Here is a 27,036-nt window from a genome sequence, read left to right as displayed (position 1 = left end):
ACAGAATCTAAAAAAATAAAAACAAAAACAAACTAAGCAAGTAACCAGAGTAGGAACAGAATCATAGGTATGGGGATCATTTCCAGGGTTATCAGCTGGGAGGGGGAAGGGGAAGAAATGGTGTGGGGATTAAGAAGCATAATTGGTAGGTACACAATAGACAAGGGGAAGGTAAGAATAATATAGGAAAGGGTGAAGCCAAATAACTTATATGCATGACCCATGAACATGAACTAAGGAGGGTGGGATTGCTGGAGGGAAGTGGGGTACTGGAAAGAGAGGAGCAAAGGGAAAAGAAATTGGGACAACTGTAACAGCATAATCAATAAAATATACAAAAAATAACCACACATTTGGAGAACTGCATGAAGGGTATGCAGGAAATTTGCACCATATTTGCAGTTTTTCTGTAGGTCTAAAATTATTCAAAATAAAAACGTTAAAATTTTCAAGAAAAAAATGATAAAATAAAACTGGTTAGCTGGTTGCAGAAATATTCTCATTTAGTTTCAAAACAATCTATGGGAGACAACTATCCGCCTTTCAATGGCTCCCTGAACCACACTGGGTTGCCCATGGCCTGAGCGCCATCTAGTGGCGAAATAAACATCTTTCTCGCATTTTCATTAAAATACAACACCCTGGAAAAAATCCAGGCCATCATCACCCTGAGAAGGAAGGCTGATGGGGGAACAGGGATCTAAACTGTCCCTCTCCCTCCAGTAGTTTATGGAAGGCACCGCCTTCTGAAACAGTGACTGTCGGAAAACAGTTAGAAGGTCACTTTGTGCCTCTACCAGGGTCTGTCCCTGGATTCAGAGACGCGGACAGCACCGGTCAGAAAATTGGAGATGTTTCTTTCAGAGCAGGAGTTCCGCTCTGCACTGGGGGCCAGAATAGCCTTTCTCCCACCCCACACTCATGCTACACTCACTGCCCCCTCAAATCTTCCTACAGCCAAGATAGCGTTTCTCAGAAATTCTCTGAGCAGCATTAGAGAAGGGGGACCACAGGCTGGGACGGGAGCTCCCACAGTTAGGAGGGGGATAGGCAAGCCCTGATAGCAGCGCCTTTTGGGAGGCAGTTTTCATGTAGTCCACTAATTACACATATCAACAACGAAATCGAAATGGCAGAGAAAGCAGCTAGATGTTAAAGCTGAGTGAAGGCAGCTGGGAATTCATTGTACAATCCTTTACTTTTATGTGTGCTTGAATTTTCTACAATTGAAAGTTCTTTTTTTAATGTTTCAGAGAACCTAGAAGAAGGGATTGGTCAACTTCAAGAGCCCTAGGGGGAGTCTTCCAGAAACGGGGCACGTTAGCCTGTCCTCCAGGTAAAGATCTGACAAGATGGATGCACAGAGACCTGCGGACCCTGTCTGCGGGAAGACACCAACACTGAACAGATCTTGTTCGACAGTGAGTAGAGGAGGGAGGAGGAATAACAGTGTGCCCACCAAGCTAGGGAAACAACATCTGTAAGATTGAGGAGAACATTCACCTGACATTCTCAGAAAATCATTTTGAATTCTTAATAGAGTGCAAGGAGACATAGTGTTTGTGGAACAAAGCAAAACTTCTGGGAGAGAACAGACAAAGAGGGAAAGGAAACTATTCAAAGGGAATGACAGGAAAAAGAAGGCGTGACAAACTGAAAATGCAGTAGCCAGCTTTACTACACATGGGAAGTAGTAAAAAACAGAATTAATACAGGACAAAATCAGTGATACAGGAAGCCAATAATAATGATACTATCCAGCAAACGTTACTTTAGGGTTTATTGTGTGCCAGACACTCCAACAACTTTACATTTATAATCTCACTGGATCCTTATAACAACCTCATGAGCCTGTGACTAGTAGGACAAGACTGGAGCAACTCACTCAGCTGCAAAGAAGCAGAATTGGAACCTAAGCTGCCTGGTTCCAAACTCCAGCTCTTATTCCCCCCCACCCCGCCCTGCCTTCAGCCATCCTTGTTGTAATGTTAGAATAAAAGCAATTATTCCTCAGCTCAGACTTAAGAATTCACCATGCCTCAGACAAAAGTCAATTTAAAAGTGTCCTGCATCTAGATTGATCAAAGTAATTTTTTAATCTACAATAAGAAAGATACAGTTCTATAAGCAGCATCTAGTTATAAAAAAAAAGACTACCTACAAAGGAATCAAATTAGACTGCTCTCTGAAAACACACCAAAATAAATTCAAAATAGATTAAATATTTAGATGCAAAAAATAAAAGTAAAAGTCAGAGTCCAAGTATAAGCTGGGGGTTTGCTGAAGGCCAAAGCATGATGTATAGGACAGAAACAATACTTATATTGTTTAAATACAAAATACTGAAAATTAAAAAAGAAATGTTTTAAAAGATACTGAATATAAACATAAGAATTAACTAGAAAGCTGAAATAGGAAATAACAAAATAAGTATAAAAAGGGTTAAAGAAAAGATTTAAAAAATGAGAGAATTAAAAATCAGAAAGGAAAAAAATAAAAAGGTCCTGATCAGTGCGGCTCAGTTGGTTGGGTATCATCCTGCAAAGGAAAAGATCACGGGTTCAATTCCCTGTCAGGACATGTGCCTGCATTGCAGGTACACCCCAGTCTGGATACATTCAAGAGGCAACCGATCGATGTTTCTCTCTCACTTCAATGTTTCTCTCTCTCTTTCTCCCTCCCTTTTCCTCTCTCTAAAAATAAATAAATAAAATCTTTAAGTTGTATATTTTTTAAAGTAGCAAAAATGTTAGAATTGATAAATAAATCCAAAAACTGATTTTTTGAGACATCCAATAAAGTAGGGGGACAAAATCTTCTGACAAGGTTAATCACAATAAGAAAAAAAGAAAACACATCATTAGAAATAAGAAAGGAGGAAACATCACTGGTAGAGAATTGCTTAAATTATTGATCTGTACAACACTGTGTAAACAAATTAGAAGACTTAAATGTAATAAACGCTTTTCTAGGAAAATATAAATTATCAAAACTGACTATAGTAAAAGTAACAAACTGAAAATAACAATGATCACAGGAGAAACTGAAGTTTTTAAAGAGCTAGTACTACACTCACTCAAAAAGATCACCTAGCCCATATGGTTTTATGGGTGAATTATTTCAAACCCTCAAATGACTATATTCTTATGTTATATAAACTATTCCAGATACTAGAAAAGACTTTAAATGTTTCCAATTAATTTTACAGAGCCAACATAATCTGGATACTAAAACCTAAGAAATAATAAGTACATGTATCAATTAAAGATAATAGAAAATCAAGAAACAAGCCCAATAACACGTTTAGTAATTTAGTAAGGGATAAAGGTGGTATTTCCAAATATAAGGAAAAAATTATTGAATATATAGTGGTGGTATCATCAAAGAACAATTTTGGAAAAAGTAATGTTAGATCCTTGCCTTATGCACTAAGGAAAAAATTAACAGATTTGACTACCAAAATAATTTAAATTTCTATCCATCAAAAACTATTAAATGGTAAAAAAAAAAAAAAAAAAACCTGACAAAAATGATTCACCACGTATATGAAAGGGGAAAGTTAAGACCCATACACATACAGAACTCTTACAAAACAATGAGAAAAAGACAAACATACTATCAAAAATATAAACAAGAATAGGAACAGGAAATTTACAATAGAACATCATAGACTAAAGTATATAAATATATAACTAATAAAATATTTTAAAAATTTCATTTGTCAACTTCATCAGCTACCAATGAAATGAAAATCAAGGCAACAATAAAATTCACCCATCAAATTAACAAAGTCCTGTTTTAATATCACTATTTTGCTCTGTGTTGGTGAAGGTTCAGCAAAATAAATGTATGTGATTAGAGTGTAACTCAGTTTAGTCTTTTTGAAAGTCAGTTTTGATAAATACCAAAAGCTTTAAAATATTCAAATCCTTTGACACAGCAATTCCACTTTTAGGCATTCCTCCAAAAAGAAAACTGTGAACTGAATAAAGTCAGCTACAAAAATATTCAATATGAAGTTAATTATTTAGAACATGAAGAACACTAGAAAATACCTAAACAATTCAACATTAGCTAGTTAACATAGATTATGGTACATTCATATGCAGAACACATGTATTCATTCAGAATTATATTGTAGAATATTTAATAAGATATATTATATTGCCAAGTGACAGAAAGCAATATTCAAAGCAACTGAAAATTTTTCAAAACAAAGTTTACCATGTATATAGATAGGTGCATGTGCCTACATGTATGTGTATACATACATATGCATACACATACACACACACACACACACATACAGAAAGGTCCCAGAATATCAAGTTCATTTTTGTCTAGATAGAAGGTAGGCTGGATAGAGGATAGGTTTATGGGTAATTTAATGGGTAAATTTTATAAACTTCTTTCAGATTGTTTCCTTAAATTTTTACAAAATGATAATGGACCACTTCTTAACAGAGCAATGAAAGGTATTTCAAACTAAACACTGCTAGAGCACAGTCAACCAATACAGAACTGCATGGATGGCGTCACTGCTGCCCCCAGTATCATCTGCAGTGTGAACTGTCCCCTCTGTACCATCAGGGGTGCATCCCACCCTCCGAGGTATGGAGAATCCTCAGTGTTGTAAGCCCATCTCTCATTGGCCAGAGCCCTTCTCCCTAGGAAATGGGCAGCAAAGACCTTATCATCTTCCTTCCGAAAACTCTCAAAACTAGAGGCGTAAGTCAGGCAGGGGTGGAACAAGGGAGAGCATGGGGGACTAGGGGCCCGAAGAGAAGGGAGCTTACCTTCTATTTCTCCTCCAGGGGCAGAGATTTTCGACATATTCAGGTAGCTGGTGGCCACGATATCATTGTGGGTAAGGCGGGTCCCTAGAATAGGGCACAGAGAAGGCCTGAACAGAAGGGGGATTGAAGACCACAGCCTAACCAAAAGGAAATGGCCTTGGTTGTACATCATTAGGGGTCTCAGTCTTCACACTGGGTATGTTACCAAGGCCTGGTAATCCCAGGGCAAAAGAGACTGGATATGAAGGGTTGCTCAGGCCTCCTCAGGTGGAAACTAGTCCATTTCAATACCCATCAGCTCCCTTCACCAAGCCAACACTGGGCTGCCAGCCTGGATGTCTTTGGGGACATGACAGGTAAGAGCGAGGAGGCCAGAGGCAGGAGGCTGCTCAAGGAGCCAGAACCCCAGACACAGGGAGAGCCAGGCTCCAGGAACTCAAAAAATATCCAAACCAAAGAGAAAACCAAGTAACTAGGAAGAAACTATCTCCAAGGCCACGATTTTAAAGTAGCCAACACTAATGCACTATTCCTTTTTATATCTGACTTTTATTTTTATTTTTAAAATTGTTATTCTATTACAGTTGTCTTAATTTTTTCCCCTTTGCCCTCCTCTGCCCAACCCCCATCCCGCCCTCAGGAAACATGGATCAGAGTGACCAGAAAGGAGGGGGGAGAGGGATAATTGTATCTGACTTTCTATGTGACGAAACAGTTTTAACCTCCTTTATCTCCCAGGATCCTCTCAACAGCCTTAAAAAAACAGGTACTTTTGTTATCATCTCCGTTGCACACATGAGGAAACTGAGACTTAGAACCAGGAAGGTCCTTGTCCAAGGTCAGCCTGGGAGGGAGAGGCAGAGACAGAACTAGACCCAGAGTCCTGTCTTCTGTTCCAGCATACCATGGCACACACGGCTCCGGGCTTCCTAGGAAGACGGCTTCTCCCCTCCCAGCCAGCATAGGGCCTGTGTGTAGGAGCTCGAGGAGACTTACTGGTTAGTGAACCCATTAGCCAACAATGTCCTGTTCAGGCCCACACTTGCCCCTTTGATAAAAATACATAGTAATAGCAGGCATTTTTTGAGACCTACTGAAAGCCAAGCACTGTCCTAAATCCATCACGAGACCTAACTCATGTCCTCACATCAATCCTATGAGGTAGGCACTACAATTAGTTGCAACCCCAGATGAGAAAGCTGAGGTTTATAAGATTAAATAATTCACCAAGATAGCAAAGCTGGGATTTGAGTGGCATATGCCTGACATGGAAACCAGAGCTTTGACTGCAGCAACCTGCTGCCTCCCTGTTAGGCTAGCCCACAGGTTCTCAATCCATTGATTTTGATTCCCAGGGGACACCTGGCAATGTCTGGAGACATTTTTGATATTGGGGGAGGGGTGTAGAGAGAAGCCATGGTTCCTGCTAAACATCCTGCAATGCATAATACAGTCTCCCACGTAAAAGAATTTTCTGGTCCAAATGTCATCATGCTGAGGTTGAGAAACACTGGGCTGAGCAAGACCTACCTCCTTCTGAAAGCTTCCGGGGTGCATTTCCCTCTGTTTTTGAGCCTGAAGGCCCTGTCTCCCTGCTTCCTATCCTTTGGCCATATGTGGCTTCAGGCAATGATACACCCAAGCCCCACTGGGAAAAACACTGGGCAGGGGGATGTTCTTCCTCTTTTAAGTCTCAACCTGATCTCTGCTGCTCCCTTCCTTTCTCTTTGTATTGCCCAGGGAGGTGATTAAGCTTCAGTATTAACGTTTTCCATCAGGGCAGGGGCTACATTGGGAAGAGTGAATTGTCAGCACAGATCTTTATCACTCTTCCTGGTGAATGAGTTCATATGAATTGGAAAGTTATAATTCCCTTACACATTTTACAATTAGATCATCAACCCCAGATAACTGACAGCTGATGGCACTTTAAACTGCCTCCAGGGCCAACCCCTAGAAGAGACCTGCACTTGGAGAGGGATGGGATTTCTGACATCTGGTCCTACCTGAGTCTGCTGAACAGGGAAATGGAACAGGAAGAGAGGTTTTGTTTTAATGTGGGCAGGAGGGGGTACTTGGGGGTTTTTGTTTTTTAATGAAGAAAAAAAAATTCTGAAAGAATCAAATGGAAGATTAAGTTACAGAGAAAAGGCCATATGGACTAGATGGTATTTCCAGGATTCAGGTAATAACGCAAGTTTATCTGAGTTTTCTGGGAAGAAAGCACTATTCTGGATAGGAACTTGCAGTAGTGGAATGCTTTCTGGCCAAGATCTGGGTTTTGGGGTTTGGGGTTGCTTTTGGAAAATACAGCAAGTCTGAAAATAGACTCACAATAAAAATGCCACTTCAACCCGAACCAGAGAGGCAACCACCAGATTCCGTAATGTGTTTGGATTGTACAGTATGCTGATGCCTTTGACACAGCGCACGGGGACTCAGGCAAGGCAGAGCCCCACACACATGGGACAACTGGCTCCGTGTGTGCACACACACACACACATACACATCCACAAGCACAGACACACGGAGCCAGTCGCCCCCAGTCAACACAACGCACACGTGTGCCCGCACACGGCAAGCTAAGATGAAGAGATCATCTGTGGATGTAAAGCACATCTCTCCCCCAAACCGCTTCCCCACAGAACATACCTGCGGTCGGAGCCCGAGAGGCCTCTCCTCCTGGTCCTCCTGGCTGTTCCCTTCCTCTCCTCTAATTCTCACAAGCTGTTTTCTTTAGGCCTGGGGAACTGGCATGCACTTTAATGGCCCTGCGGCCTGGGGGTTTTCCCTAGTCTCTCATTATCCCCCTGGCTGGGGGTGCCTTGGGCCTGAGACCAAAGGACAGCACACTGGGAACCGCACAGCCAAGATTTTTGGGGGGCAGAGAAAGGACAGCTCTCTCCTTTTGGAAAGCCTGGTGCATAGAGGTCAGCGTGTGGACCCCTAAGCTCCCCTCAGGTATGGGAAAGACCACCTCAACAAGCATGAGGCAGTGTGGCCTATGGTTAAGAGTGTGGGCTTTGGGAGCAGCAGGCCTGGCCCCAGCTGCTTCCCAGCTGTCAACTTGAGAAGATTACCCAATCTTTGCAAACCTTCCTCCTCATCTGTAAAGAAGGGGTCAAGCTGAGGATCAGGTGAGACTGTGCATGTGTAGTGTACACTGGGCACAGGGCCTGGCCTATAGTAGGTGCTCAACAAGTGGTAGATGCTATTTCTTTACTAAGATGTCCGTGTGGGCATTGCCCTCATCTGCTGAAAGCCCCACTGGCATCCCCTGTTCAGGTAGCCCTGACACCTGCCAGCCTGGAGACCTTTCCATTCCATCCCACCTCCCCAGGGGGTGTCACAGCCTATTCCCCCAGAAGCTCTGTTCTTTCCAGCCTCCTTGGCTTTGCTCATCATTCCCTCTTCACTGGAATGCCCTCATCCTGTACTTATCAAAACTCCACCTCCTCCAGGAAGCCTTCCTGGCCCCTCTTGGCCTCAGGGATCTCGGGCTCCTGGAGCCCTTCCAGCCCCACCTGGCTGCCCTCCTATCTGCCTCCAACCAGAGCTGTGAGTAAGCTTCCCAAGGATGGTCCACATCTGCTCCTCCTCTGCTTCCTTCAGAGGAGTATGAGTCACCCAGACACACTCTCCCACTGCATGCAGACTGAACTGAAGGACCCCTGAGCCCAGAACTCACCTCTAAAGACCCCGAACCCAGAACTCACCAGTCCATGACACGAATCCTCATTTTCTCACACATGGAGGGAAACTATAGAGGGAAGAGATACACGTTGGTGGGGAGTCCTTTTGATAAACCGGAAATCTGGGACGCGGGCAGGATACTGAGGAGGCCAGGAGCCTGGGGCCTCCTGGGGTGGGCCCCCTGGGGACAAGGCTCACCATGGCAGGCAGCGTAATGCTCTGGTTCCACTGAGGGTTGGCTGTCTTCTCCAGGATTTTGCTGCAGAGCTAGAAGACACAGAGGTGGATAGAGCTCCACAGAGACTCTGGACTCCCTGGGGGATCACCACCCCAGCCAGCAACCATTCTCTGTCATGCTGAGCAGAAGGCCCTGAGGGCCTTGGGGCCCTGTGCAGTGAGCTCAGACACAGGGAATCTTTGCAGAGACAAAGCTCAATAATAGTAAGTCAGACAGAGCTGAGGGCATCAGACCCAAATCTGGGGAATAGATTGCCTGAATGCGACAGCCCTCACCTTCATTTTGGGCTAGAATTCCCCCTCCCCCACCTCCCATTACAGGCAATGACCCTAAATGGGGAGGTCCTGAGTCCAGACTCACTTTCCTAGGGCCCTACTTCCTGAGGCAATTCTTTTCCCCTGTCAGCCCAAATCACCTGCCACTTTGGAAGACTGTGAGCCCTAAGAGTTTAGAGATGGAAGGAGAAGGAGAGAAGGGAACTAAAGGGCCAGGCCAAGGCTGTGCACCAGCATGCAAGCGTAAGAGGAAAATTAAATGAATATAAAAACCCCATAAGCCACAGTCTGCCTAAGATCAGCCCTGCTCTTAAGACTTGGCTTTCCGACTTCCGGCCAAGATGGAGGCTTAGACTGACATGCTCTGTCTCCCTCCACAACTAAGACAGATTACAACTACCACAAAACCAGAAATAACCAGAAGTTCCAGAAAATAAAGCTACATGGAAGTCCAACGTATGAAGTTATAAACAAGTGGTGCTTGTCTGGACGGGTAGGAGGGGTGAACCCAGGGCAGAGAGGTCAAGCTGTGCTGTCCGCGGCAGCAGCAGTGATGGCGGCAGGACGGCAGTAAGCACAGACACCCGTATTTAAGGGGAGGCAAGAAGCACCTGGGGAGCACCCCCGGCTACAGTCCAGACCTGTCAGCTTGCGATTCCAACACTGGGAAAAGCAGACCCCCATTGCCTCGGACTGTGAGGCCCAGAGGGGGTGGGGATGGAGGAGGAGGCTCCCGGTCTCTCAGTGGAGAGTAACAGCAGGAACCCATCTTGGATCCCCACCCCCACACAAAGCGCCACAGTGTGGTGAGAAGGGTCACCCGGTAGTGACTAGTGCACGGGGCTCTGCCCCTGATAGCATAGCAGGTGTGACAGCCCCGCCCAAGAAGGAAAGATAAATGAAAATGGTCAGGATGGCAGGAACCAAGATTGAAATGCCAATCACGCAGCTAACCAAAAAGCAAATATGTGAATTAACCAATGAACAAATAGATAATCTTTCTGAGGCTCAGTTCAGAGCTATAGTCATAAGGCAGCTTACAGAATTAACAAAAGATATTGAACAAAACAGGGAAGGAATGAAGGCTAGTCCTGCTGAAATGAATGAAAACACATACGAAACTAGTGGTGAGAGAAGGAAAACCAGGGATCAAATCAACAAACCGGAACATAGGGAAGGAACAAACAGTCGACCAATGCAGAAAGAGGAAACAAAAAGTGAGGAAAATGAGGACAGGCTCAGAAACCTCTGGGACAGCTATAAGCAAATGAACATCCAAATTATAGGATTGCCAGAAGGTGAAGAAGAAGAACTAAAAATTGAAAAATTATGTGAAAAAATAATGAAGCAGAACTTCCCTAACTTGGGGAAGGAAATAGACTTACAGGTCCGGGAAGCACAGAGAGTTCCAGAAAAACTGGACCCAGGGAGAACCACACTAAGACAGATTATAATCAAAATGTCAAAAATTAAAGATAAAGAGGGAATCTTAAAAGCAGCAAGAGAGAAGAAGAGAATTATGTACAAAGGGGTCCCAATTAAGACTATCAGCTGATTTCTCAAAGGAGACTCTGCAGGCAAGAAGGAACTGGCAAGAAATATTCAAAGTAATGAAAAGCAAAAACCCACAGCCACGATTACTCTATCCAGCAAAGCTGTCATTCAGAATAGAAGGGCAGAGAAAGTGCTTCCAGGACAGAGTAAAACTGAAGGAGTTCATCAGATCTAAACCACTGTTATATGAGAAGTTAAAGGGACTTGTTTAGGAGAAAGAGGATCAAAACTATGAACATTAAAATGAAAACTGTATCACAACAACCAACAGCAGAAGCTAGGGAATCAAAACAAAGGCAAACTAAGTAGGCAACGAGAATGGAAAAAGAATTATAGGTATGGGGAACATACTGGGGGGAGGACAGCGGGGAGGGGGAAGGGGGAAAAGGGAAGGAGATGGTACAGGAATTAAGAAGCATAGTAGAAGGGAATGGAGTAGACAGGAAGATGTTGAGAAGAACTATGTGCACAACCAATGGGCATGGACTAAGTGAGGGGGGACAACTGGAGGGAGGGGGTCACTGGGTGGAGGGGAGCAAAGGGAAAAGAAATTGGGACAACTGTAACAGCATAATCAATAAAACATATTAAAAAAAAAAAAAAAGACTTGGCTTTCCACAAACAAGAAACCTAGCAGAGGTGGAAATCGGATCTAAACCAGCAGCTCTAGTGCTCTGCTCTGCCCTTGGAGTCCCGGGGGCAGCACCAAGCCCCTTAGCTCAGGGCATCCTGTACCCTCACAGGGACAGCAGGTAAAGACTTCGTTTCAGATATATAGGATTCCGGTAGGTTTGCATGTCCTACACATAAAAATAATGTGCAATCTTTTTCAGAGCATTTACTAGGGGCCCTGCATTGTGTGAAGCATTTTACATGCATCAGCTCATTTAATGAGCAGCTGACCTAGATCAGTGGTTTCAGTCCCTCCATGAGACGAGACAATGGTGCAGCCAAGACTGTCTCTATCCTTGGTCCACCCAGTGCCAGCCACTGTCCCCACCCTGTCCTGCTCCCTGTGAGAGGAGCCCAGGCAAAGGCTGGGGCAGGGATGGGTTCCAGGATGTGGCCCTTATGTGATTAAAAGGAAAGAAGAGAGCCTGACAATCCAACTGAATGGCAGGCAGAGTGGGATGCAGCTCTCAGGAATGAGCTTAAAAAGGGTTGTAAAGCGCCTAGAAAGATGCTCAGCCTCACCCATGATGGAAGAAACACAAATAAAACTAATGAAATACCATTTCTCATCCATCAGATTTGTAAAAATATCTAAAGCCTGTCAGCCCTCTACTGGCAAGGCTTTGGGGAAAGTCGACCCCTATGGAGGTCAATTGGCCACTTCAAAAAGCCAAATGCAAATACCCTTGACCTACCAGTTCCACTTCTAGACTCGTATCCTGCAGAAATACCTGCACATGTGCAGAATGGCATACATATGAGGTTATTCACTGCAGCATGGCTTGTACTGGCAAGGATTGGGAATAACCCATGTGTTTACTGACAGAGGGCAGGTTAAATAAATGTTGGTCCAGCCACACAATGGAGTACTATGCAGCTCTAAAAAAAAATTAGGACTGCCTTGTGACATGAAACAATCTCCAAGTTATCTTATTAATTGAAAAGCTAAGTAATGGGGCTGTGACATATAACACATAGACTATGGTTAACACAGCTGTAGGTACATTTGAAAGTTGTTAAGAGAGTAGATCCTAAGAGTTCTGGTCACAAGGGAAAAAACATCGTGCTCTTTTGTAGGGGGTAGGTATCTATATGAGAGGATGGATGTTAACTAAACTTATTATGACAATCACTTCTCAATATAAATCAAGTCATTATGCTGCATGCCTCAAATTTATACAGTTCTATATGTCAATTATATCTCAATAAAACTGGGGAGAAATTGAAATGCAAGGGGTAGAACAATAAATACAGTGTGCAAACATCTGTGTTAAAAGGGTAAAATCTAAGAATTTATAGTCAGAGTTGCTTGCATATACATAATGAAACCAGAAGGCTGCAAAGGAAACTAACTGCAGTGATTTCAATTGCAAGGGAGGAAATGAAATGACAAATTGTTGGATGGGCGCAGAGAGAGAGGAAGAGTTTTCATGACAGATGATAGAAATTGCAGATAGATATGATTAGACATAGATGATAGATAGGTATAGACAGATGGATGTATATACATATATAATCAATATATTACCTAATTCAAAAATTAGATGAGCAAAACTTTAAAACATGAAAGAAGGACCCTTTAACCATACACAGCTGAGAGACCCAACCAACATTGCGCCAAAGGCACAGGCTGTCCCCACGCTCCCAGGAATGATGCAGGAAGTCGCAGACCTCCTCCACAGCAAGGGAAGCACTTCAACCTGGCTCCCTTCACAGGCTGCCCCTGAAAGAGTCACTGGGATGAGGGTCTGAGAACCTGAGTAGCTGGTCCCAGGGCCACCCCCAGCCAGCACGGCCTCTGGTCCTCAAGTCCCCAAGAGCCTTCCTATCCCATTGTACTCCCCACACACTCAGCCAGGGCAGCACCAAGCTTCTTCTCATCTTCCCCAAGCCTTAAAAAAAGAACCTCCTTCACTTGCTGATAGAATATAATTAGTACAAACTTTCTGGAGGGGTATTCAACCACCTTTACCAAATACTACTTAAAAATAAGCATGCCCTCTGACCCGGTTCTAGGAACTTCCCTGTGGAAAGCAGAGTGTGGACAAAGACTCCTATACACTGATTTGTCACAACAGGTTTCATAAAAGAGGAAAATTGCAACAGCAAAAAAAAATCCAAAAATAGGTTAAATGTTATGTTATATTCCTCTAACAGAACAGTATGGAGCCATTAAATAATTGATTTCAAAGGCTATTTGGTAACCTTAGAAAATATTAGATGATAACAGCAGTTTCCCAAACTGCATAGGTATAGCTGATTCTCACCATTGGTGGTAGTTACACGTTCTTTAAATCACCGAGAACACTGAATTAGCAAATAATGAACTATTGCTTCTAGGGGAAATACAGTGTTAAGTTCTTGCCAGCCTTGTTCACATTTTTGTCTATTAATCAATATTATAACTTTGTGTTATATGTGTTTCTAGTTAAAGACACCTTATTTAATATATATTGTTGATTCATTAACATTGAATTCATCATCAAGAGCACTACCTCATGCTTGAAGGAAGCTTATCTAACATAGATTTTCTCCATAAGGCACGTCACAACCTTCTTGCACTTAGGAACACTGGAAAGCACTGCAGCACTACACCCGGGGGCTGTCTTAAACAGCAAAATCACCAATGAAAGGCAAAGAACAGAACACTAAGTAGACCAAGAGAAAGACACATTTACAAGATGAGAGCTGAAACAAGAAGGCAGAGCTTCACGTTGTTCCAACTCAGCCAGCAACAGGGAAGTGCGCCAGCTCTAAGTTTTGTTGCCATTGCGCATGTGCACAAATGATCAGGAAAGTACCTTGAGTACTCATTTTGGAGTTACAAATAGATTTTAGCAAGTAGGCAAATTTGCAAATACAGAATCTGCAAATAATGAAAATGAACTGTAACCTAATCCAATTTTTTCCCCAGGTATGGGGTACAGTGGTTCTCAACCTTCCTGATGCTGCGACCCTTTAATACAGTTCCTCATGCTGTGGTGACCCCCAACCATAAAATTATTTTTGTTGCTACTTCATAACTGTAATTTTGCTACTGTTATGAATCATAATGTAGATATCTGATATGCAGGATGTATTTTCATTGTTACAAATTGAACATAATTAAACCATAGTGATTAATCACAAAAACAATATGTAATTATATATGTGTTTTCTGATGGTCTTAGGCGACTCCTGTGAAAGAGTCGTTAGACCCCCAAAGGGGTCGCGACCCACATGTTGAGAACCGCTGCTCTAGTAGCTCGGCCAAATCAGGTATGGTTCACATCTTGGATAACAGTGCCACCAAGTGTACAGAAGAGAAAATGCAGAGTGTCAGGCTGGAGTAGGACACACAAAGGGCAAAACCGCAGGTCTCTTCCTAGTGGGGTGTAATGAGAAATGGTGACACACGAGCAGACTGAGAGAGAGACAGGCAGTAAGGATAGCAGAGAAACTGTAGGGGAGGCCACAAGGTGACTGAGGGAGAGAGGGGGACACACGGGCCTGGGGACCAGCAGACTGAAACTTTCAGGAGGGAAGGTCTCAACTGCCTCTTTTCCTGCTAGAGGAAAAAAGGAGGGTGCAGCTTCTGGCACCAGCCCAGCCACCAATCAACTCTACATGCATAGTCCCCAACTTCAGCCAGGTCCCCTACCTCCATCAACACCCTCAGACATTGGCACCTTCCTAGAAAAAAAACCCAGGGCCAGCCCAGGGCGTCTCAGAACAGGAGATCTAGGGAGATGAAGGTACCAACGAGGACTCAGGAGCAGCCAGGAGCCCCGAGCACTGAGACTTAGCTCCAAGGACAGCCGCTGAATTTGAAGACCAATCAGTCTTGGCTGTAACCATCATCGAAGCATCCTACCATCCCAGGGGATGTGGAATAAAACCACATCAAGATATTCACTTTCTCATCTATCCCACTGAAAAAATTGGTCCCGGTCCTTAGATTAAGTGTCCTGCAAGACTGTCTGGCAAGCCTTCCCGCTTCCTTCCTGCCTTCTTGTCACAGTCCCTCTTGAAACCAGGAAGAGAGTATCAGACCCTGACCCCAAGTCCAAAGCCAAATTGCACCAGGTAAGGACCCACAGAGAGCATTTCCACCTCACTGTGAATGCGTTTACAATCAGAGTTACCTCTCCCACACACGCTGCATTGAGACCCTGTGTTAGACTGGGGGTGGAGGAGCCCGCTGGAAGGGGTTCTCAATGGCCAACCTCAGACAATTCATACATCCCCACAATAATGACTGATTTCAACACATAGAATTAATAAACATTGAGGTCCCATATTAACACTCAAAAGGGCAGAGGGGGAAGAAAATGCTTCTTTGCAGAAAAAAAATGCTAGCTGATAAAGGGAAGGAATGATAATGGGAAAATCACTACTTTGCAATCCCAAGTACCTGACTTGCTCAAGCAAGGTCAAGGCTTTGTAGAGTATTAGGTAAGAGATTGTAGAAAACAGGACATCCACACAGTGCCAATATATCACCCACAGATTATGTGCAAACTACAAAGAGGAGCATGTTCTTTGGCAAGGGAGAGATCTGGAAACACCGCCTTCACCAAGTGATCAGTCACCACTGATGATGGGACAAGCTGCCATCACTGCTTCCTGGTGTGATGCAGTATGATGGATGGAAAACCACCTATGACACGTTCTTGCCGAAGTATTTCATCTGAATCTAATCTGGTCTCAGGACCTAACTTCCAGTTTCCAGGAAATACACAGGCCAGAGGAACAAGTTAGCACTAGAAGGAACACTCAGATAAATTCAGAACATGGGCAAATGGCCTGGGCTCTTCAAAATTTCAACATCATGGGGTGAGAAAAATGGGGTGGGGACATGTGAAAGATACTTACAGAAGAGACAAGGAGGTATAACAACCAAATGCAAAACACGAATTCCATTTTGGGGGATAATCAGAGAAAATTTGTATGCACCATCTAATAACATTAGGAAATAATTGTTCATTTCCTAGGTGTGATAATGTTATGGTGGTTATAAAGAATTTCCTTTTTCTCAGAAGATGAATGCTGAAAACTTTAGAGGTTAAGTCAGCAACTAGGTTTCAAATGATGCAGTGGGGGGGCGGGGGGGGGGGCGGAGTAGCTCTTTAGATAGAGAAGTAAATGCCACAAAATGTTAACAACTGTTTAATCGAAGTGGAGCCCATACCAGTGGGTGAATGTTCACTGAACCATTCTCTTAACTGTCCTTTATATTTTAAAACATTAAAGTTAAGTGAAAAGTCTATTATTTATACATAAGGAAAAAAAAGTAGAAAGATATCCACCAAACATGAACTTTGTAAACATGAAAATTGCCTTAAAGGTAATTTTATTTACACTTTTCTGTATGTTTAAAAATTCCCTGATAAATATGTACACCAATAACGAAAGCAGGTAGTCTGAACATCAGAGAGAAGGTACAGGGAATGTGCATACCCAAGGCCTTTCCGAGGCCTTCTGAAATCACACCTGCACCTCAGCGATGAGCCCCCCTGCCCCGCGGGCTCCATCCCTAGACTTCAGGGGTCCCTTTGGTGGCAGGATGAGCAGGAAGATCCTGCTTCTTTCTGAAATGAATCTGAGATGAAGTGAAAGGAAAATTGCAAAGTGCTGTGAATGGGAACCCACACCACCTCTATCAGCACCCTTGCCTTTTAGTGTTTATTGTTATTTTTTTTAACTTTTCTAAAATTGTCCTAAACCGCCTGGTTGCCTCTGAAGCAACAGGGGACATGACTGCAGGGCCCCACCCTCAATCCACCCCTAACTTCTCAGCCCTGTCCTCTGCCCTGTTCCAATTTTCCCATTAACACCCAAGTCATCCGACTCAACCCACCTAGCCCTGGTGAGACTCTTTGAAAGGTTTGCAGGACCTCGGAGGGTGCTGAGCCCACCCTGCCATCTCCCTGACGTTGGCACAAAGCTCAGAGGTCCCTCCACAAGGGGTCCGGGAGCCAAGCAGGGCCAGAGTCTGCTCCCACCTGACATGTCAGTTTTCCACATGTCTAGGCCTTTCCACCACAGGCTCTTCTCTGAGCTTAGGGAGTAAATAAGAGTGGGTTCTTATTTCCCCACAAGTCAGAGAAATACATACTAATAAATACGACAATATAATGGAAAGCGGGCTAACAGAGAGCCATGCAGATGGTGCCCAGGCATCTGAATCAGCCTATCAGGCCTGTGGGGGTTTCAGATGCTGGACATTGAAAGATGCAACACGTTTTGGGAGAAAAGGTCAGGAAGGGTGCCGGTGTGCACAGGCATGGCCAAAGGGGAGAGGTGGGACCACATAGGGAAGTGAGAGACAGGGCAGATGAGGGAGGACACACAGCCGCCACGTGAGCTGCATGGTTTGTACTGTAGGCAATAATATAAATGAAGCGACTGTAAAATGGAGCTGGAGCTGCCACACCAACTGCTCCGCATGTCTTATAATACTTCAAACCTTGAAATGTTAAAGCAGGGCCCACTAATCTTTGCACAGGGCCTAAGCAACCTTGTGCCCCAACACACTGTTTACAATTGTAACAAGAAAGCAGTTATTGTGATTACTAGACTGATGACTACAGAACTGAATATTTAAAACACTGTTTAGAGTCAACATCCTATGTTATGCTATCTGTACCAATAGAAATGTCTCCCTTCTATTGATGTAATTATTTCCCTTCCCTTTCTTATAAATATCCCATGCCTTTGTCTCCTCATTAGAACATTATTTGGACTTCTTCCTGAATCAGAGCTTCCCAAATAGCTATTCTTATTGGACTCAAATAAACATTTGTTTGCCTCTCACTCTGAACAGTCCTTTTTATTTTTAATAATACCCACACAAGGGCCCCCAACCCAACTCAATGCTCAAGTCGGGTTGCAGTGCTATACATCCCCAGTAGGGGCGCTGTTTCCTCACTCCTGCAAGGACTGTGTGGGCTAATATTGACCATGGAGATGAGGAGAGAAAGTTTGTGGGCAGGACCTGGCCAGCCAGGTTATGCATTTTGAACTTCATTGTAGATACAAGGCTACGTTTTAGATTAATTATTCTGGTGATTCCCTATGAGGAAAGCCTGAACAAGAGTAGGGACCCTAGGTTGCTGTGTGGTCCTGGGAAGAGATGACAGTAGCTATGGGGGCAGAGAGAAGGGATGGGCCTCGAGACATGTTTGAAGTGAAGGACTAGGGGTGGCACGTTTGATGTAGGGATATTTCATAGGAGGCCCACATTTTCTGCCTCTGATGGTGATTCCTGGTTATGATGAAGGCTCCTGGAAGTGGGTAGGTTGGGGCAGAAGATGACTTTTAAAGGGCCCACAGTGCAGCAGATAGAGATATACAAAAAGAGGTGTGGAGGTTCTGGGGTTGAAGGGAGGGTCAGAGTTAAATAGAGCTGTGAGTGCTCCTATGGAGAGGTGACAGCTAAAGGCTGGGAGTGGCCAAGGCTGCCAGAGACAGCCTATAGGGTGGGCAGACAAATGCTAGGGGACCCCATCCTATATGAGCTGGGGTGGAGGGAGGGGCCCAAGCAGAAATCAAAAGGGACTGGAGCAACAACCCTGCCTCTGGGCAAGGAAGACAGGAATGTATGAGTGATCCCAAGGGCCCCTACCAAAGCGGTCTTTCTCTGCCCTACTCCTACCATAATTTTTTTTAAATAGTCATTATATTTTTATTACATATTTTTAAAGTTTCCCTACCTTTACACTCACACATCTAGTTTCCATGCAATTGCTTAATTCCCCCCACCCAAATATTCCTGTCTCTATCCACTGTCCATCTGTCTTCTCCATGTCCATCCACAAATATGTGCCAGTCTCAGACACCCCAAGCGGACCCACCCATTCGCATGCACACTGCAGCCCATGAGGCCGGAGTTGAGTGTCTCACCTCGAGTCCCACGACCAGCCTCATCTGTGCGCATGCGCCCTGGTGGGTGGCGCCACGGGCAGCATGTCTGCACCTCACCCTGACCTACACTCTGCCCTTCCTTGAGAATCCTCCCGTCCTTTGCTCCTTACCATTTTCCCTGCAAAGCTGACCTCCACGAAGGGATCCACCAAGTTCTTCTTGTTACTGTCAAAGCCAAAGAGCTGCTTCACGTTGTCCATCACAGCATCGTCCACTAGAGAGAGGAATACGTTAGTCACTGCCCACCTGCTGTCCCACCTCCAAAACCCTAACTTCCTGCCTACCAGTCTCCAGGTGGTCTTGGGAAAGAGGGAGATGCTATGGCACCTGCTCAACCCAGGGCCTCACAGGAAAGAGGACCATCTCAGGACAGCAGCTCCTGAAGGCACCGCACCACTTCGTCACCCAGCCCCCAGCAGCTGACTCACTGTCTCCTTGCTCTCAGTGTCTTTCAGAACAGGTCCGCCAATTGATCGATTAGAAATCTACATTCTACATCAATAAATCCATGACTGATATGGCTCAGTTGGTTGGGCATTGTCCCTCAAACCAAAAGGTTGCCGGTTTGATTCCCAGTCAGAGCACATGCCTAGGTTGTGGGCCAGGCCTGGTCTTCAGCTAGGGGCATGCAAGAGGCAAAAGATCAATGTTTCTCTCTCACATCCATGTTTCTCTCCCTCCCTTTCTCCCTCCCTTCCTTTCTCTCTAAAAATAAATAAATAAAATCTTTAAAAAATAATAATAAGGGCAGTAAACATCCAGAAAAGGACTGAAAGTTGTTATAATAATAACCCATTATTGGTATCTATTTGACATTCTTCATTATATTCAACCAACAAGTCAATTCTGTTTTTTTAGTGCATTTTTAATCTATGCTGTTCCAAACCAGTATTTTACTAAATAACCATATTTATAGATAGATAGATAGATAGATGTGTATGTGTGAATATATGCATATGGATGTGTTATCTATAATGTACATATGTATATGAATTGGAGAGAGGAGGGGGATACTTAAAGATCATATTCCAGCTAATGTCTACGTGACTAAAAGAGATAACAACAATTAACAAATATCTGTTCTGTTTACCCACCTATTTTGTTTCATGTATATTTAAAAAACATTGTAGAGAATTAAACATACAGTGCCTTCACCCCAGCCCCCTTTGGAATCTCACCAGCTTCACTCTGCATAGCTTTAACCAATAAATGCAGAATGTTTTTAAGTATGTATTTTAATGTCCATTTATTAATCATCACTTATTTAAAGGCTTTCCCCATGATTTTAGTTCAAGTAAGCCTGTACAGAAGGAACCCATTTCATTGACTGATGTGATTAATCAAAGCAGAAGCCTTCAATCAATTAGCTTTATGCAAAATTTGTAAACAGCAACCCAAGTAGCAAATGTTCTCACTGACTCTGCTACTCACAGCAATGGGCTTATGCCACTAATGCATGCTTCACAACGGTGGCTCACAGCCCACAGCACAACTGAGCCACCTCGGAAACCTTTGAAAACTACCAATGTTCGAGCCCTGCCCCAAACCCAGTCAACCTGAAACCCTGGAGGTGGGGCCCAGGCATCTGTACCTTAACACTCCCCCAGTGATTGTAACGTGCACCCTGGGTTGACACCCACAGCTCTAGAATATTCAGCATACAGTAAGTCCTCCCTTAACGTCATCTATAGGTTCTGTGACTTTAAGCGAACTTACATATAATGAAACCAATTTTACCACAGACTGATAAAAACAAGAAAGAGTTAAGTTCATATGGCACCTCATCAACGTTATCACAAAAGATGTTGAACGACATGGTGTTATTCGAGGACCTGCTGTAATGCCACCAGCATTTACTGAGCACAGAGGAGGGGACCAGTCCAGTCTAGCTGCTGTGAGAAACCAGGGAGTGACCACACTGGCTACCTAGGAGGATGAGGACATGGCCACACGAGGGTGACCCACTGTCCCAGTTTGCTGGGGGGCTGAATGGTTTCCCAGGACATGAGACTTTCAGTGCTAAAACCAGGACAGCCCAAGGCAAACGGGACACCTGTTCTTCATCTCTGGAGGCACTGAGCCTTTCCATCATTCCAGTGACTGCTACCCTAGTCCAGGGTCTGCCACTGTGCAGGCTGGGCTTCTTCGAGGAGGAAAGAAAATCAATGAGATCCAGCCCTGAGCACAGAACAGAGGGTCCATAGGGTGCTAACTCCACAGCAAGAATAAAGAAAATGGGTTTAAACAGCCAGAACAAGCCTAGAGGGTGCTGAAAGGAGGACAGGGGCAAGTCTCAAGATTTCTTGCATCTCTGTGACTCCACCAGCATTTCTATTACTATTCATTAATTCTTATTGCTTTTCTGATAAGATTAGTAAAAACCCTTGGGAAACCTAGAGAGGGGTTGAGGCCTCCCCAGGGGTACAGAGTGGAGGGAATGTTGGGCTGGGCACTGATCTAGTAGATTCTAGGAGTGAGAAAGCCTGGCCAAAGGAGGCAGCAAGGGGGCAGAAGGTCGCCCCTCCAACTCCTTCCCTTCAGGGGATGGATGCAGCCGAGCCCAGAGTCCCCCATCCTACCCAGGGCTGTAGGCCCAGGAAAATGACCAGTCTCACTCTGTGGTAAGTCCTCGGCCCTGAAGACCCTCAAGCAGAAGTGTGCTCCTCGAAGAGCCACGCCGATCGGCCTGAGCAGGTTGCCTTCAATGTCCTCCTTGTCTTCAGAGGGGTCCTTTCTCTCCAGCTACAACACAAACCAAGTGTGATTCCTTAAAGTGCTGCACAGCACAACGTTTCTCCTTCCTCAACCAACACCTCTGTGAAACAGTGCATTTTGAAGAAAGGCGAGTCTCACCCTCCCACTTACTAGCGTGTACAGTAATCCCAGGCAGGTTCCTCACCCTGAGACTCAGTTTCATCATCTGGGCAGTGGAGATGAAAATAATAAGAATAGAGACCAGGAAGAGAAGGGAGAGCAAGATGGCAGACGACACGAGCACATGGCGAAGCAGGTGGGGCGAGTGGGGGATGGTGGGGAGAGTGGGGGATGGTGGGGAGAGTGGGGGATGGTGGGGAGAGTGGGGGATAGGAGAAGACGAGTGCAGATGGACATGAGCATGGAGTGAAGGGGGATTCAGCAGCGGCATCATTCACCGCTGTGCAGCCCTGGCTCTCTACAGGAGGCTGAGGTTGGTGCTCAGGAGACAGGGGAAATTTCAGAAACAGCCCCTGTGGAGAATGAGATAAGGAATAAACTACACCCAAGTAAAGGAAGATGTTGGCAGCACCCATGTCAACCAGCACCTCCGGGTGACTTCTGCCACCGAAACTGACCAAGGCGTGGAATGGACAGAGTGTGGTAGGATTAGTGGAGGGTACACGGTATGCAGGAGACCTAGGGGCTAGTAAGCACATAGTGAGAATTGGGATCACGGGGACCAGGCTGCAGGAGGGGAGAGTGTGGCAGCAGGGAGCTGGTGGACTGGGAAACAGAGAGGCGGGAGGGCTGTAATTTCAGTGAGTAAGAAGTGTCCGTCAGTCAGCAGGGAGAGGGAGGGAAAGAAGAAGAAAGAGAGTGGAGTGAGGGACTCCCGAGCTCTGGATCTTAAAAGAAGTAAGATCAGATGTTGATGGCTCATCAGTGAGGAAAGATGGAAACCCACAAACAAGGACTTTCCTGGGCCAGCTCTGCCACGGGTAGGGAACAGGCCAGAGGACCAGAAGAGGGGGAGACAACCAGGGAAGCACCTCTGAAGGAGGAGGCAGAGCTGAAGTTGGGAAGGGCTGCTATGGCCGGGCAGCTGCAGGGAGAAATCAGAGACAGCTGCCCCTCCAACCCCAGAGACCCAAGCAGAGTGCGAGAGAAAATCGGGGCTTCCCTCTGCGCTAGTTTTAAGAGGAATAGCTTCATTGAGGGAAAACCAGGTTCCAATGAACAGGAAGAGGAGGAATGATTATTTTACAAAAGGATAATAGATGCAGAGATGCTACATAAAAGGAGCAAGACGTACAATGGCAGAGAGACGGGCCCCAGAGGGTCAGGGCTGGAGTGAGTGTAGGGGATGAGAGAGCAGGGACAGGGTCCGTGGGCCGGGGCTTGTCTACCTGAGCTCCATCGGCCCCTGCACAGCACCCTTGGTTCTCCCTCCCCTGACCTTTCCACATTGGATTCTCGAGCTCTTGTCATCAGGCAGCTCCTCACCCTTGAGATCCTCAAGGGCCTTGCCTTCTGCCTTCACGATTACACATGGCTTTCCCTGGGCAACTCCATCAGCCACCACCCTTGCCCTGAAGATCTGCTTTCCCCCTGCTGACTCTCTCACTCCTCCTGGCCATCACAGGCTGGAAACAGAGGCCCAGAGCTGGCAGCTGCCCAACACCACCCCATCTTCTCTCCTTTCTGGAAGTCCACACCACCCACATGTATGGCTCTCTCCCCCAGTTCTCACTGTAGTCATCAACCAAGTCAAGGTCTTGTGCTCACACCTTGCCTTGATGACTTCAGTGCCTGCCTCACCATATGCCTATCTGATTTCCAATTCTTCCATAAGATAATCAACATCCAGCCCTGGACAGTAGCTCAGCTGGTTAGAGCATCGTCCTGATACACCAAGGTTACAAATTCAATCTCTAGTCAGGGCACATACAAGAAGCAACCAATTAATGCATAAATAAGTGGAACAACAACTCTCTCTCTCTCTCACTCTCTCTCTCTCTCTAATCAATAAATAAATTTTTTTAAAAAGATAATCAGCATCCATGTGGACAAGTCATTCATCAGCACAGTTCCTTGTCCTCCACCAACAAAGAACACCTCAGTCTTCCATCCCCTTTGGCTGCTAGAGGCACGGCCATATCTCCAACTTCCAACCACACAGAACCATTTCTCTGGCAAAACCTTAACCACTGAAACTCTCCTCAGAAGACAGCTTGCCACCTGTCCACCTCCTGTAACGCCACTCACACAGAACCTGACACACAGCAGGTTCTCAGCCAATGTGCATCCCCTATTACCTGTTCTCTTCGGCAGCTCTAGGCCCTGCCTCCCTGCATCCCACCTGTCAGAGCCATCAGCCACGCGGACGCCCTGGTCATCTGAGTCCTGAGTCCTGATCCTCCACCACTCCTGCCTTAAGCCACACCTGACACCTCTACCACCCACCTGCCTCTGTCCTGCTTCTAGGCCACTGAGTACTACAAGGTATACCACAAAGTCTCCAACCCAGAGTGTTCAGAAACCCTCCTATTTCTACCTAATGAACCCCTCATTCCTCCGCCACAATTACTTCAAACCTTTTATCCTCTCTCCAAACACACTGTACGAAGATGCTGTTACCTCCCGAACTCTAAATCCCTCTCTCATTCTACCATCTCCAGCTCAAAACTTTCCTTCCGGAAATGATCTCACATTTAAAAAAAAAGAAAAATGTGCAACAGATTGGTGGTTACCAGAGTTGGGGGGGCGGGGAGATGGAAAAATGGTCAAAAGGCACAAACTTCTGTTAGGTAGGACAGATGGCAAACCAAGGCAGGGAGGAGGAAGGATACCTGTCCCACACACTGACTCAGCAGTCCTTGAAATTCTAGGTATCTTTTCCATTTTCTGGAAAAGAAAGCCTTTGAAACTGCTTCATCCCAAGGCCTGAAAGGCTGGAAAGGGCCCTAAGGGCCTAAAGGAAGAATTCCATTAACACCTTTGAGTACTCACGCCTGGCCTGGAAAGCTGGCACCACCTTTACCTGTCAATCAACGTGTAACTTCTTCACCCCACCCCACCCCACATCCCGCCAACTACAGAAGTTCCCAGAACAAAGGACTCTCTTTGGCTGCCCTGCCTCTTGCCCCCCGGACCTCAGGCCACCCCAGCTCTTGCTGTTGTCACCGTTGCCCTTGCCGCCTTTGCTCTTCCCGTTCTCCACCACCTCAGCAAGGCCCGCCATGAGAAGTATCATCAATAAACCCCGCTTGCTTGCACGATAACAGACTCGCTGATCTGTAATTCTTTACTGCATTGACAGAAGAACTGCATTTCTGGGAGTTTCTCCCTTAACAGTTCCATTTGGAAGTCATGGGGATGTAAGGTACAGCATGGTGACTATCGTTAAGAACAGTGTACTGCTCATTTGAAAGCTGCTCAGGGACTGGTACTTAAAAGTTCTCATCACAAGAAAAAGGTTTTTTTGTAACTATGTGCAGTGACAGATGTTACCTAGAATTATTGTGGTGATCATTTCACGGGATATACAAATATCAAATCAGTATGTAGTACACCTGAAACTAACATGCCATATGTTAATTAGACCTCAATAACAATTATTAAGAAAAGAAAAATACACATGCATATCCTTCTGGGAGGATATGCAAAAAGATATTAACAACAGCTTTTACTGAAGAGTCGAATTATGAGGGATTCACTTTTATTTATACTTTTCTGCATATTCTACATTTCCCATAATTACTGTGTATTCTTTTAAATAAAGAAACTGAAGTCTTTTTGTTTGTTAGTTGTTTGGGCCTCCACTAGGAGGGGAAGGAGCAGGGCGGAGGACCCAGGGAAATGTACTCACGGGTGCTTCATCTCCAGGCCCCAGCACACAGAGGCTTGCTTTCAGGTAGCCCCGGGCTCCCGCAGAGAAGTCGTCAGGGTCTGAGAGTAGCAACCACTTCCTGAGGTAGGCATGACCTGAGCAAGACAACATCCACTGGTGATCACAGAATTGGAAGGACCCACATCTGCAACCACACGCGAGAGCCCAGAGTGGACTACATTCCGGTGAGATTAAGGATTTGTCCCCTGGGACATGGGGACAGAACTCCAATTCTAGAATAAAAGATACTTGGAGGGTGCACATAGGTCTGAGTCAGAAATGTTAACAGAAACCCCTGTAAGAGGCCGCCAAAACCAGACCCAAGGCCATTTACCTCTCTCCCTCAGGAAGTGACCAGGGCAGAGCAGAAACCAGGGTGTGAAGAAATCTTAGAACTGTCATCCAAATGGCCTGACCCACACTGTCTGAGGTGACCCAGCCTCCAGCCACCTGTGCTTGGGGCCTTCCAGAGTTAACATCCCTAAATGGGCCTGCTGAGACCCTGGGGAGGGTTAGGTCTCCCAAGGTCTTGTTTTCCTGGAAGATGAAAGCCTGCCTTCCCTTCCCCCTGCAGCTCTCACCTCCAGAATCACACTCCACTTCTAGTTCTAAAACCCCCTAGGGGAAAAGCACATGTCCCAAATAGGTGTCCCCAAGCAGCCTGCAGACCCTAAATGCAAGAAGGCAGCCAGGGTGATGAGAAAGAGACTCACGGGGCTCTCTGTAGATGGTACCCACATCCATCTGAAAACAAACAGAGAAAACACACACTGAATTCTGACCCTGGAGTGTTATGCAAAATGTGGCAGTTCTACCATCAACAATCGTGTTGTGAAGAACATCTGGAGGCATGAGGAGAGTTCATCATTGGAAGTTGCATGGAAGGAACACGGGATACATTTCAATCAAAGTTTGGTAAAGTCTCTCTGTGCATACAAAAGAGAGGGAAGGAAATACAACAAAACTGTAACTGTGCTCTCTCTGGGTGGTAGACTTGGGTGGTTTTTATTTTACTTTTATTCTTTCCTGAATTTTATTATTTTCTTATTTTAAAAAATCACAGATGAGTGTGACTCAGAAGTGTTTTTCTCAAGGCTTTCCCTGTCTCTGTGGGAAGGGAGGGGCCTAACTTCAGGGCACACCTTGCTCCAAGTTGTAAGACTACCTCCTATCATAAAAATGTGAGTTGTTTTGTTTTTTTTTTTCTGTTTTTCCCTCAGATAAAGTCAATTAACTAGCACAGATGGTCACCACCCCCCAATTACCAGGTCAAGTTAGGATGTGGAAGTGAGGGTGCTGTCAAATCTACTTACTTGA

The 27,036-nt window shown here is 45.2% G+C and overlaps 1 protein-coding gene across 1 annotated transcript in view; it reads right to left on the bottom strand.

Moving 5' to 3' along the window:
- DYSF (dysferlin) overlaps positions 1-27,036 on the bottom strand; it is a 206,061-nt gene that overhangs the window by 122,470 nt on the left and 56,555 nt on the right. The window contains 7 exon segments of the mRNA XM_090281506.1: positions 4,797-4,880; positions 8,502-8,556; positions 8,688-8,756; positions 19,244-19,347; positions 21,749-21,875; positions 25,699-25,814; positions 26,433-26,463. Of these exon segments, the coding sequence (XP_090137632.1) occupies positions 4,797-4,880; positions 8,502-8,556; positions 8,688-8,756; positions 19,244-19,347; positions 21,749-21,875; positions 25,699-25,814; positions 26,433-26,463 (586 nt within the window).

This window comes from Furipterus horrens, unplaced genomic scaffold (assembly GCF_987537825.1).
Source record: "Furipterus horrens unplaced genomic scaffold, mFurHor1.1.pri manual_scaffold_6, whole genome shotgun sequence".
Classification (NCBI taxonomy): domain Eukaryota; kingdom Metazoa; phylum Chordata; class Mammalia; order Chiroptera; family Furipteridae; genus Furipterus; species Furipterus horrens.
Note: the sequence above shows the minus strand (reverse complement) of the source record. Positions and strands in the feature narration are given on the sequence as shown.